At 39.4% G+C, this 13,982-nt stretch overlaps 1 protein-coding gene across 4 annotated transcripts; it reads right to left on the reverse strand.

The window, feature by feature from the left end:
- Positions 1–774: 774 nt before the first annotated feature.
- srrm1 (serine/arginine repetitive matrix 1) lies at positions 775–13,742 on the reverse strand. Of its 4 annotated transcripts, none has more exons than XM_081393765.1 (18): positions 13,514–13,586; positions 12,929–13,018; positions 12,334–12,456; positions 11,897–12,022; positions 9,270–9,440; positions 9,023–9,117; positions 8,383–8,571; positions 8,081–8,278; positions 7,862–7,975; positions 6,130–6,305; positions 5,896–5,970; positions 3,998–4,084; positions 3,704–3,845; positions 3,186–3,278; positions 2,348–3,082; positions 2,084–2,267; positions 1,730–1,906; positions 775–1,572 (listed from the first exon to the last, which is right to left on the reverse strand). In XM_081393765.1, the coding sequence occupies exons 5-18, from the start codon at positions 9,423–9,425 to the stop codon at positions 1,561–1,563; spliced, it is 2,433 nt and encodes an 810-aa protein (XP_081249891.1). In that variant the 5' UTR covers positions 9,426–9,440; positions 11,897–12,022; positions 12,334–12,456; positions 12,929–13,018; positions 13,514–13,586; the 3' UTR covers positions 775–1,560. The 4 variants fall into 4 exon arrangements, with proteins under 4 accessions (XP_081249891.1, XP_081249890.1, XP_081249889.1 ...); XM_081393764.1 differs by having other exon boundaries at positions 775–1,579; positions 13,514–13,576; XM_081393763.1 differs by lacking the exon at positions 11,897–12,022 and having other exon boundaries at positions 13,514–13,742.
- Between the last annotated feature and the right edge of the window lie 240 nt (positions 13,743–13,982).

Here is a 13,982-nt window from a genome sequence, read left to right on the forward strand (position 1 = left end):
GACGTTAAAACATTAGTATTGTATAGATGTCCCAAAACCACATTGGGAAAAGAAATGTTCTTTTTTTATTTATCCATAAAATGGAAGTCAATGGTAACCAGCATTTATCCTACAGAAGACAGCCATACAAGTTTGGAACGACATAAAGGTGAGTAAATGTCAACAGAATTTTTTTTTTTGGGTGAACTATCCCTTTAAGATGTTTTTTTGTTATTAACAATGATCTTCCAGCACACTGCAGAAGAAACAGCTGTTTCAGAAACACAGCTCTCCATTACTTAGTCTGACCTCTAGGGACAGTGTAAAGACCATGGTAAAGAAAGACCTCGTTTATCTCTTAAATACCCATGTATTCCCACAGCAGCCTGCAGTTAGGAAGCAGGTGACACTATAAAATAACAACCAGGGCATAAACACTGTTGCCGTGGTCTGTTTTTTTGCAGATTGGTCCTCGTTAACCACATTACACAGTAAGAACTCACTGAGCTTTCATCTGTGGCCGCTTAAGATCTGTCTCCAAGTGTTGCCAAGGTGACAACATGTGTCATCACCAGACCTGGGACACCACAGGCTTTCCACAGAACCATGGACTAGCAAACATATGTAAAATAGTCTTACATGCAAAACAGCCTTGCATACATTACATCCAAAATGTAATGCATGTAATTCTGTTTGAATCCAATTGTCACCATACTGGTTTGGATTAAAAGGAAACAAATCAAATTGAGGATATGAACAATAATACAACTCAAAGAAAAGGATTTGAGACAAAAATATTTTCTTTCATTTTAATGTGACTGTTCAAAGCCAGAAATAACTGCAGGGATCGACAATTCCAAACACAACTTAGGTTACAAAAAATATAAAGCAAAAATAAAGAATGAAAACAGACTTTTCTAATTTGTTCTCATGTGCACAGTAGAGCTCTGGAGCGTTGTCACAATGCTCAGATGAACAGGAGAGAGCAGCCTGCTGGATCAGCTCTCTGGGTGTTTTGGTTTATGGATCATGCACACTAGAGGACAAACACGCTCGGGTCTGCCTTCCATGCAAACAAAACACTCGTAAAACGTCCTGCTGAAGTGAAGCGAGAATCCTTAGGCCAACTTGTACATTATTAACTCAGAACTGCAAATAAGCTTTTCATTTGTTTCATCATGACCATAAAAGCAACAGGAATCATAAAGAGGGATTGGGGACTAAAAAAAGGTTTGTTTTTGGATAAACAGTCATTGACAGTATTTAAGGTTGGAGAAGAGGACAAATTCTGATCAAGAAGCTTCAGCTGCTCAATCATTTTCACATCATAAAACTCCTCAGCAATAAACATTCCCAAAAAAAAATCCAAACAAACAAAAGTCTAGGGTGAATTTTAACAATTTGTACATTCTAAAGCTGAACCAACATCAAACATTTAAAATGCAGAGAGTGGAAGAAAAAGAGGGAAATGAAGGGTGTGGTAGAAATTCCCTCAGGACTGAGATGGAGACATCTGGGCCTTCCTCATTGAGCGGAGAGCTTTCTCACGTAGGTGCTTCTCCAGATCATCCAAACTGTCTTCTACTTCACTCTCTGATTCCTTCAGGAAAGGTAGCATTAATTATGTCTGACTCAAGCGTAACAAATATGCTTAGGCTTTTACCTTACATAGAACTTGTATATGTATGGTAAAAATGGAGAGACACTTCGTATTACTGGACTACAGACAGCTTTAAAAGTGTAACTTCACCTTTTTCTGGTCAGAGTCTGGCTCTGCTTCCTGTCCGTGTGCTCCTGCCGCCCCTCCGCTCTTATCTTCTCCACTCTTCTCCTTCTTCTGTTTCTTATGCTTCTTGTGTTTTTTCTCTTTCTTGTGTTTCTTCTCTTTCTTCTTTTTCTTCTTCTTACCACCTTCTACATCTGAGTTCTACAGAACAGACAAAGAGAAAAAGTTGAGACCCTTTTGGCATTAATCCTAAATACGGTAGTTTTAATAGGATCCATTTGTAAAAACAAACAACTGAAAAGTTTGGAAACTAAAACCAAATACAAATTTGCCCCAAATTTGGCAAGTGAGACCAAAGCTTGGGTAGGTGTGGCATACCTTGTTAGGTGATGGGCTTGGGGAGACACTGCTGTTCTTTTTGGCAGGTGGAGGTGGAGAACGGCTAGCAGAGCGAGAGGGTGAGACTGAAGCAGGTCGCTTGTGAGCCGTGGGAGGAGGAGGAGGAGAAGCAGATGGTGAATGTGAAACCTGTCGCCTTACAGGCTGGGGGCTCTGAGAACCTCTACAAATGGACAGGAAGAGAGTAATTCAGAGATTGTTCATCTGTTACACAAATAGAAGCGGAGCTATAGAAAAACGTACCTCTGAGATTTGCGTGGTTCTGGTGTGCGGGAAACCCTGCGAATGGGTCTGGTGCTGTGAGACGGGGACGTCTGACGTCTTTGTCTCTGCGGGGATAAACTCGAGGGGCCGTATCGAGCTGGAGGACTGGAAGACACTCGAGTAGAGTGGGCAGGGGGAGAGGAGCGGGCATCCCTGCCCCGTTGGGCTGCAGAGGGATTTGGAGAGCTTCTACGGTGGCGGGGTGGAGGCGAAGCAGAAGTGGGCGGAGTACGTCTTTTTCCTGGACTACTTCCACGGTTCCGTTTAGGGGATCGACGTTTGGCCAAAGGGGAGGGCGATCCCCTACGCTTCGCCACTGGCGAGGGAGATGCCCTGCGCTTGGCCACTGGTGAGGGAGACGCTCTGCGTTTGGACATGGGTGAAGTAGACCCTCTATGCTTGGACACAGGTGATGGAGACCCTCTGCGTTTGGACATGGGTGAAGGAGACCCTCTGCGTTTTGAAACGGGTGAAGGAGACCCTCTCCTCTTGGGCAAGGGTGAAGGAGAACCTCTGCGTTTTGAAACTGGTGAAAGAGATCCTCTCCTTTTGGGAACAGGTGAAGGAGACCCTCTATTCTTGGATACAGGGGATGGAGACCTTCTACGCTTGGGAGGAGACCCTGATGAGCGTCTTTTTTGAGCTGGGGGAGGGGAGGGACTGTATCTGCGCTGGATGGGAGGAGTGAAACGCCGGTGAGGTGGAGATGGAGATCTGAAAAAAGAGGGACAGAATAAAGGGATGAATACCCACAGCAGGTCAAAGAGTCTTCACAACCCAAAACCACAAACTCTTCATAAACTCAGCTGGACTTTACCTGCGCCTTGGGGGAGGAGAGGGTGACCTGCGGCGGCGAACAGGAGATGGTGAACGATGTCTACGGCCAGCAGGTGATGGAGAACGTCTCTTTCTGAATGCAGAGAAAGGGAGTCTAAACTCAGGGTCTGATAGTAATAAAGCATCTCTCAGTTGAGTAAACCACAGGGCTGGGTATCGACTCAATTTAACTCAATTCAGTTATAAACTTGATATTCATTAGAGGGTTAGTCTACCCAACTATGACAATTCTGTCAGCTTCTGCAAAAAACAATGAAGTTTGTCTTGCGTTTGGCGAAGCTTACGTTTACCATTTCTGATGTGCTTCATCTATGTGTTTATCTATGTTTAAATGTGAATTACAATTAAAAGTAGTTTGCGCACATCCTAAAAAAATAAAGATCTGAAAAATCTATTTTTATCCTTATTATTATTAAATGAACAAAGCATCTTAGTAGTGACCTTAAGGGAAAATCACAGGTCAAATGCAAATGTCAAGCAAATATTGTTGATTTTCACCTTGGGGATGCATCTCTGTGTCGCCTCCGTGGTGATGCAGGTGAATGGCTCCGCCGCCTTCTGATTTCTCCATTCCTGGCACCTGCCCCTCTATTTTGCCTCCTTGGACCTTCATCTTCAGAGGAAGAGGATGAACCAGTGTCTATAAGCAAAAATAAAAAAAATAAAAAAAATTATAAATCAAACATCTACTAGCATACATTTTCCATATCCAATGCGACTTGTAGGTGTGAGAGGAAGAGAGAGGGGAAGTGAGGACAGACGAGTGTGATGGAAATAAAAAACAGTGGTAACCTGACGAGGACTGCTGATTCTGTCTCCGATACTGACGACGCTGCTGGACAGAATCTGCTGTTGACCCTTTGCCCACCTTCTCCTCTTCTGTAACACAAAGCAGTGGAGACCTTCAGTGCCTGAGAAACACCCACGCGCCCACCAACACAGAGTAATCATGTGCAAAAACACACAGCCACTAGGGGAGTCACAATTCTCCAAATCTAAATTTTCGATTCAAAGGTCACGGTTCGATCCGATTCCCGATTTTTACATTTATTTTTTTTAAAGCACAGGTTGATATGCCATTTTTAGACTAGACTTTTAAGCATAGGTGTAATTTGCGGGTGGGACATGTAGCCACCACTTTTTGCTAAGTTCGATATTGTCCCCACCACTTTTGAAACATCTCCATACAACACCAATACAACACCAATACAAATAAAAAAAACATCTCCAGTTAACTGGCAGAGCATTCATTTCGTTCGTTTGTTAAATAAGAGGCGATCTAGCACTGAAATGTGTTGTTTTTGAAATCAAGTGATCAAAGTGCTCGTTGCCGCTGCGATCAGCCTTCAGTCTTCACTCGGACGCACGCCTCAATCCGTTGTGGAGACTCTCTATTCGTTCCGGTGAAATTACAAAACAAAATAAACACAAACGTGTCCCTGCCTAATTTACAACCACTGATAAACATAATCGGTTTTGATGAGGAGGAAAAAAAACCTATACGAGAGCGGATTAGAACCCAGAACCTCTGAAACGCTTAGCAAAAGTTCTGCCACTGGACCATTTAAATACAGGCTTAAAATAGTCCGATCTACGCATTTATTCACGTGAAAATTCTCACCAACAACATATATTAGACCTCATTAAACCCAATGTACTATTTAAATCGATTGCTGGACATCGTTGTTACTGTACATACATCTGATTTATGATTTAGCATTGTGTTAGCAAAGCTTTTTTTTCAACTTGGCAAGCCGACCGGACGTGACATGGGGGCATGGCAGCATAAACGATTCCATTTTTTAATTCAAAGTTCGAGATTGTGACTTAATTTTGGAAGATTTCGATTTTAATTTTAAATCACCCTTAAAGGGATAGTTCACTTTAAAATTAAATTTTGGTATGTTTTAGCTTACCTCAAGGGCATCCAAGATGTAGGTGTCTTTTTTTCCGCAGTAGTTTCAATTTTGATATTTTTAGGTCAAACCGTTCTTGTCTGTCAGTCAAATAATGCAGGTCTATGGTCACCACCTCAAAGAGCATGCACAGAGTCCAAATTAAAACAATTCCCCATCGTCCAAATTAAACAATTCCCCATCGTAGTGTATATATCTATACCCGCCCGCGCCCTCAGATCATTTGGACGCGGCTGTGTTCAAGAGGTAACAAAGATATAAATACTGTTCGTTTTCTCACACAAACCGCTCGTTTCGTGTCTTAGGCCATCAATGTGTACTTACGATGGGGAATTGTTTAATTTGGACGATGGGGAATTGTTTTAATTTGGACTCTGTGCATGCTCTTTGAGGTGGTGACCATAGACCTGCATTATTTGACTGACAGACAAGAACGGTTTGACCTAAAAATTTCAAAATTGAAACTACTGCGGAAAAAAAGACACCTACATCTTGGATGCCCTTGAGGTAAGCTAAAACATACCAAAATTTAATTTCAAAGTGAACTATCCCTTTAACAGCCACACACACAGCCATGACATGCACCCTCCCCTCATCTTTGAAATAAACAGAAGAGACTGAAGAGACTTGTGAGACAAGAGCTGCAGAATCCAAAAGTTCATTGGTTCATGTTATTAGAAGTATAACAACAGGCCAGAAAGACAGGGTTCTGCCTACAAGTCTCTAAACATTTCTGATATGTACACAAATACACGTTTAGGAGCCAAATCTCACCAGACTCTGATGCATCGGACCGTCTGGGTTTTGGAGAAGGAGTGTCATTTCTTCCACCAGGCCTGTGCTTCACAGCTGAAATTTTCACATGCATTTCGGTCAGAATCATTTTACAGCTTATTATCCTACAAATAACTTGGTGCTGACAAGGAACCATTTCAGATTAAAAAAAAAAAAATACTCAGGAGTTATTCAAACCATTTCAAATAACAATATTGACTTCTAGGAAACAACCTGAAGGGCTGGTGTCTGGTCCTGAAGGACTGCGGCCTCGTCTTCTGGAGGGGCTGACGGGGTCCAAGCGGCGTGGAAGTTTTCTGGGCGGTGTAGCTGACCTACGCTTCCCTGCTCTCTTATGGGGTGACCGAGAGGAGGAGCTGCCTGAGGAGGACCGGGAGCGAGAGCGCCGCCTGGTGGACAAACAAGATCAGGTGAACAAAAGCTGACTAGCAAAAACTTCTAGCATTCACATGAGGCAGATGAAAGAAAGATTTTTATTTTAAAAATGAGTAAAAAGATGAAGACATGAGAACATTTATAAAACTAAATGTAACACCAGTGTGGCTTCACCGTTCAAAAGATTTAAGTCGTGCTTATTAGGGTTGTCACTAACGAATATTTTGGTAAATGAGCAATCTTTTGATTATTTAGACGATTAATCGAGTAATTAGATTGTTTTGTTTTTTGTGGTAATAAAAATAGACCTATGGGAACAATAGACTCTAAAAATATATAATAACAATGAGGCAATAATACCTCATTCAAATAAAGTATCAAAAGCAAGTAATTATGGTTTTATTGAACAGTTAAAATACATAATGTAATATACATACTATAAATAATCAACTTATGTACATAACGTGTTATAAAAAATGCTGCAGAGGGCACCAACAGCCAGGTGATGGTTGCTGTTGCACTTTACAGCATGATCAAATCCTTGTTTAATAATGTGCATACATTTAATTCAAAGGTCTATTCAATCACTTAATATTTGCCCACTTCTTTACGATAAAATGGCACAGCGAGAGTTTAAACTTTTAACATCGCAATGAATAACGTGATGCTGGCGGGATGGTGCACAATGAGTTCCCAGATTAACGTTATAAGCAATCCAAACTCACAGCACATGCAGAGATGGAGTTTGTTTACACAGCTGCTGAGATGCTCCACACATGTAAATAACTGCACACTTCGCAATGAAACAAAATGCATACTACATATGCATTCTCAAAAGCATGTTATTGGAAACCTAAACAAACAGCACATGCAGAGGTGAGTTTTTTGAGGAGCAGCATTTACTGTGAACGGTGCAGCTCTGAAAAAAAAAAAACCACCAAGCATGTAAACAAAACATGACAGCCCTTGATTAAATACATTAAGCAGCCTTATAAAATGGTTTAATAATGCGCTTTCTTGTTCTTGGAATGTACCACTTCTGGTATTTTAATCGACATGGATAAATTGCAATCAATGTTTTATTTTATTTTTATTTAATCGAGGAATTGTGACAGGAATTGTGACAGCCCTAGTTTATTATTATTATTTTTCAAGTCTCTTATGCTCAAAGGCTGCATTTATTTGATCAAAAATACAGAAAAAAGTAATATTGTAAAATTTTATTTATTTCTGAGATGCTAAAGCTGAATTTTCAGCAGCCATTATTTCAGTCTTCAGTGTCACATGATTCTGCAATTGTTATTGTACATATTGTATTACCTCCCCCGCCCCCACTCCTGTCCCACCTACTTATTAATAATGTTGAAAACAGTTGCTTAATATTTTTATGGAAACCATTAATACATTATATTAGGATTCTTTAATGGAATAAAATGTTCGAAAGGACAGCATTTATTTGAAATAGAAAGGTTTTGTAACACTTTAAAAGTCTTTACTGTAACTTTTGAACAATTGAATGCATCCTTGTGGAATAAAAGTATGAATAAAAAATAAAATAAAAAAGGCTGACCTGCGGACAGGTGACCGGCTACGTCTATGTCTAGAGGGAGGTCGCCGTCTAGGGGGGCTCCTGCGTCTCGGAGAGATTCGCCTCCTGGGACTTCTGCGGCGAGGAGAGAACGACCTAGAAGAGACATTAGCTTATCCCCCAGTTCAATCACATTTACAGGTAAGCAAAATTATCTAAGATAAGAAATCAACTGACTTCACCATCGGAGACAAAACTCACCTAGAGCGGGACCGAGGTCGTTTGCGAGAACGAGGTGATCGAGAGCGAGAGCGGTGGCGCGGGCGATCTCTCCGTCCATCCTTATCTCTGTCCCTGTCTCTGGGTTTGGGCCTGTCTTCTGATTTTGATGTTTTGTCTGGAGAGGACTCTTTCACAGCCTCAGACATGGAGTCCGGTTTCATCTCAACCACCAGATCACTGACAGGGGGAGAGATTTCAGATTCATACACAAAGTCTTTCTGTGGTCAATAGCAACTACAATTTTAGGATTGCACAGTGCAGTGTCAGGTTTCCATAGTTACCTTGTAGAGGAAGCCTCCTCAATTAGAGGCTCTGGTTTGGAGCTCTCTGATTGGTCCGGTTCTTGCTTTGGTTCTTCTTTATTATTGGGCGGACTAGAAGGAGGCAAGGCAGCCGGGCTCGGTTTTCGGCGAGGAGAGCGAGGGGGACTGGATTTACGATCTCGCTTCACAGGGGAGCGGGACTTCCTCCTGGAATTAAACCAGAAAAAAAGAGAAAAAAAACAGCAGTTAAGCACATGGTCAAATTAATCTGCATCATCTTCCCATCCGGGTTCTGCAACACAACATTTGATTTACAACATTATCCATTATTTACACTAACAAATATACTAATCTAATTGTTAACGTCACCATGAAAATCTTTTTTTTTTTTTTATCCAAGTACATAACTATTTTTCTTTTGATTCATGTGCCCTTATGATCTTTAATCAAAAACAACAACTAAAATCGCTATGACCTGAACTAAAAACGAACTGAAATCACTATAATTAGCAAATTACAACAATCCCTGATGGACAAATCAAGTGCCACTCTATATTTTTTAATGTTGGAGAAGCCATTTCACTCAGATTTACTTCACAATAGGGAAAAAAAAAGACATTTCATGCTGACTTTAAGCAAAATGAAGGCCAAAACCAACCGTTTAGGACTTTTTGACTGAGCTCGCTCTTTGATCTCCTTCTCCCTTTTATCGTCATCTATTTTTTTCAGAGAGGCGAGTTTCTCCTGTTCGATCTAAAGCAGCAAATAGAAAAACTGTTAAACACTCAACTTGTAGTTTACAATCATGTTGTACACATACCCAATTACAACACAAAATGTCCAACCTTATAAAACCCATCATAATCAGTATGCAAGTTCATAACTATTCAGCTCTTCTTCATCACCTGTCTCTGTTTGATCTCCTCTTTCTTCTGCTCCAGGAAAGCAGACGGGATACCTGCGATGTTCTCCTGGGCACTTAGCAACAGCGGCCAGAGGTCCTTCATGAATTCTCGAGCGTTCTTCCCGTTCAAAAACCCTGTCAAATTAATCTGCATCATCTTCCCATCCGGGTTCTGCAACACAAACAGCAGGGAGGAAGAGAGAGGGGAGGAAACCAAGCAGTTAATACTGACACAGAACCAGTGTGCTGAGCTCTGAAAGTCTACCTACACCTTTCCTTCCTGAACATCCAGTAAACAGCTGCTTTTCAACAAGAGCCCAGTACCTGCGGGCCTCAAAAATGTCTCTAAAACCAACTGTCACAGCTGAATTTTATTTTTACCAATTTAATAAAAGGATCAAAACACTTCTAAAATGGATAAACTCACTTTGAGCATGCATTACATGTTTACATATTATCTGAACTGAGATGTACCCTCCCAGTTCACATCCCCTCATCAAGGAGCAATAAGACCCTCCCCACCACTAGGGCTGTCTCTTCCTGTGCAATATCAAACTCCTGAGAGATAGAAACATTACAGTCCACAAACAGAGTGCATCAAAACCCCACAAAGCAAGAACAGTCCAGTTGTCTTCAGTGTGAGTGGCGCAGGCTCTGTGGGCTGGGGGGGCGGAGAAAGGCGCTCCATTGGCTGGCCTCCGCCTCACTACTGCATCACACTCAATCACCTTGAGTTTAATGCTATATCATTTATCTAAATTGCAAGAGACGAACAAGCAATAATGAGTACACAAGGCATGGAAAACTCTTTATTCACAACAAATGAAGAGGAAAATAAACCTATGAGATCCATGTGCTAAAACAAGGGATGCTGAATCGTGCTCCTAAAGATGTACGTTCAGTTGTAAGAATAGGGCTGGACCTAAATTTTGCAATAAAGTAGATCTCCAAGAGCAGGATTGAGCACCCGGTGTCCTAAAATGAGGGTTAAATGAACATTTCTGGTTCAATAACGGTTAAACTCCATCGACAGCATCTGTGGAATAATTGTGCATGTATATCAGGGGTGCCCAATCCTGTTCCTGGAGATCTACCTGCAAAGTTCAGTTCCAACCCTGATCCAGCACACCTGTCTGTAATTATCAAGTGCTCCTGAAGATCTTAATTAGCTGGTTTAGTTGTGTTTTATCAGGGTTGAAGCTGAACTTTGCAGGAGGGTAGATCAACAGGAACAGAACTGGGCACCCCGATGTACAGTTTATGGACACATTTAAACAGCGTTCAGAAAAAGTGTGATGTAAAAAAAAGACCATGTTAGCCCTTTTGTTTTACTTTACATATTACTGTACTGAAGCAATTATCTATCCAATCAATTATTATTATTTTTGTTGTTATAATAAGTATTATCTAGAAAAGGCTGATGTTCATATTGTATTTCTAACCACTATTTAAATGACAAACCTGAAGCTGAATATTTTTTTTAATTATATGTAAATGTATAGTACTTTTCAAAAATATTGCTCCAAATCAGCTTTAAAGCTAATAAAAAAATAGCAAATTATACTTAATTAGATTAATTATTGATTCATTTTAAGATTCTATTAGATATAATAATGGGGGGGAGAAATAATGTATTTTTTTAGCATTTTAATTAAAAATAATTAAATTCATCCTGTGGCCCCTGTGAATGTTTGCAGAGGCCCCAGCCCCTTAGTTGAGAAACACCGCCCCAGTTTAAAAAAAAAACTGGAAAAATCAGTTTCCACTGAAAATAACTACAGGTTCATCCACCTAGATTAGCAGTCCAATTGCAAAAATTTGAATTTAGACCATTTTTAGCACAAATAAATTTATGAAATTAAAAGTGCTTTAACCTCACATTTCAGTCTTTAAACCCTTCGAACCGTGGCACTGTTATAAGAGCCTTATTGTAGTTGCAATTTCTTTTAGAAAACAAAAACTAAAGGAAGACTTTTATTATTCTCTGAGGTAAATTACATTATTATTCCACAAATGCTGTAGATCAAACATAACCTGTATTTAACCTGAAACATTCCTTTAAGTTATTGTATGGCTATGTAATTACAAAAACTGAAAGCACCTCTTTAAGTAAGAGAATAAGGAAACACCTGTACGTATCATTAATAGGAGCAAATACCTCTCTGGAATCCAAGCAAAAGCTTCCTGAAAATCAAATCTTTAGAGACTAAAACAGTGACTAATAAACAGGCCTTCGCTAAATTAATGAAAACGCAAAATGTGTCTCTCTTTGTTATTTGTATTTGTATCACATTGTGCAAATGGACAATCAAACAATTAACCAATATATTATTTTAAAACTGACAGCTGAGCTAGTCAATTAGACAAAGCATAATAATAATAATAATTGCCAAATAAATCCCCTTGAAAAACATGACCATCTTACACCACCAATGTCGTACTGCATTATCACATGCAATTTTAAGTTTTCTTTGCATTCTTTAATAGCTGTATGTTGTTCTATAATTGTCATTAAATTAGGCCTTTGTGTTTAAGATGTATTGCTAAACTTTGACTTTGAAAGGCACAAATGATAAAGCTGAAATGACTCTACCACTGGCACAATGTCAATCCCTGCTTATAACTCACCTCAAAAAATAAAGCTCATCATCAAGGGAGAGTTGGATTCAGAGAGACTTTGGGCTCAGGTGAGATCTAATTAGGAGTTGGTGCTATACTTCAGATGCAAGGAATAAGATCCATATTGGTTCAGGCCTTTTAAATCATAAATCACATCAACATTAGAACATTGCTGTTCAGAAGGAACGGTGTCACAAATCATATCTTCAGAGAAAGAGAATATCATTTTTACCCCCTTTTCTGTCTTTTTAAAACCAGACAGACACTTAAAGACTGTGATGTTAGATGCTTTCTGCTACATCTACACATGACAAATGTTTCAAATAACTGTCAGCGGTTATTCACTGAACTTCAACCCTTCTCTCATCCTCCCAAAGAACAAAACACATTTAATATAAAATTGCAGCATGTGTGAAAAGAGCGGGAAGAGCAGAAGGGGCGTCTACCTTTTCCTCCAGCTGGTTGAAGACAAATTCGATGACGACGTCATCCTCAAAGCCAAGGATCTCTGTCACGCGCTGGGTGATCCAGGGCTTGATGACTTCCAGGTTGACCTTGGTCATATCCACCTAATGACACATCACAAAACAAAAAGGATTTTCCATATATTATTTTGGGGTAACTTTAGGTATTAATTAATTCAGTATTACATTAATTATTTGGTTAAAAATGATTCAGTATTACATGGTCCTTCAAGAATCATTTAAAAATTCTGGTGCTCAAAAATATTTAAAAACAGTTGTGCTGTTTTAATATTTTTGGGGAAACTGATTATTTGTTGAATAGAAGGTTCAAAAGAACAGCATTTATTTGAAATAGAAATCTTAAGTAAAATTATAAATGCCTTTACTGTCACTTTTGATCAATTTAATGCTTAATTTCTTTGCATTGCAAAATTATAATAGTTTAGAAAGTTATTATTATACTAAAATGATTGAACAATTTAAAATCTAATGAGCCCCAATGTACAGCATGCTTATGGTAAGCTTGTGCTGTGAACACATTTGCACCAAAGAAAACAAGTATTTTCATATTTTGGACCTTCTTCTCCAGACATTCTGCAAACTTCAGCTGCTTCAACAGCTTCTTATGTTTGTTGCTGAAGCGGTTATCCTGCTCCGCACTGGTGCCCTTTAAAAAGAAAAAAAAAAAACATGAAATCATAATTAAAACATCATGTGACACATTTTTATTTCCTTTTTACTTGTATCTGAGGTTAATATGCAATTTGCAGTACGAGGCTAATGAAAAAGATGAACTATTTATACACCAATACATAACGTTACATAGTCTATAAGAACATTAAATATCAATCTATATTTCGGTTTCAGTCTGTATTTCACAAATATAACTAAGATACGTCGACTACAGATTACTTTATAGTGGACTTTATTTGTAATAATAAGCGCGATAATATGAAAATAAATTCGTTAAATCTGTTGTTCCTGATTAATCTGTTGAGTATTTTCAGGTTCTCTCACGCAGCCGCCATTACAGCCACACTCCAATGAACACATCAAATACAGCCTTAAAACAACCAACCAGTCAACCAACTGACGAATAACAAATAGTAACAACGTATTCGACCTTTATGGTGTGGTATTTGTAAAAGAATAGTACACTTACGCGGAAAAACCCCGCGTCCATTTCTGTCGTGTGTCAATATGGCACGATGTCCCAAAATCCACTGCGGCGCGGCAGCTTTTACGTCACTTCCGCAAGATGGGTGATCATGTGCCTGAAATCTTGACTGCGTCCGAAAGCTGGAAAATGCTGCCTCCGCAGGCAGGACAGATGTTGGAGGGCAACAAGAAGGCACGTCCGAATCCAGTGATAGTGTCACATCCTGTCTCCTGAGATACCTTCATCTGATGGGTTTTTTGAAGGCAGCATAGATGTTGGCACCCTTTTTTCTTTTGTTTTAATATAGTTGTTTTTCTCTTCCCCCCCCCCCCCCTTGCTTGAAAAAAAAAAAATCTGCACCATTGTTCAAATCTATTTAATACTAATTAATGTTTCATAATATAACTGATTAATCAGTATAAAATATAAAACATGAATTATTTAATTTAATTTTGTTAGTTTATCCTTCAAC

Source organism: Scardinius erythrophthalmus (assembly GCF_964197995.2).
Source record: "Scardinius erythrophthalmus genome assembly, chromosome: 19".
In the NCBI taxonomy this organism is placed as follows: domain Eukaryota; kingdom Metazoa; phylum Chordata; class Actinopteri; order Cypriniformes; family Leuciscidae; genus Scardinius; species Scardinius erythrophthalmus.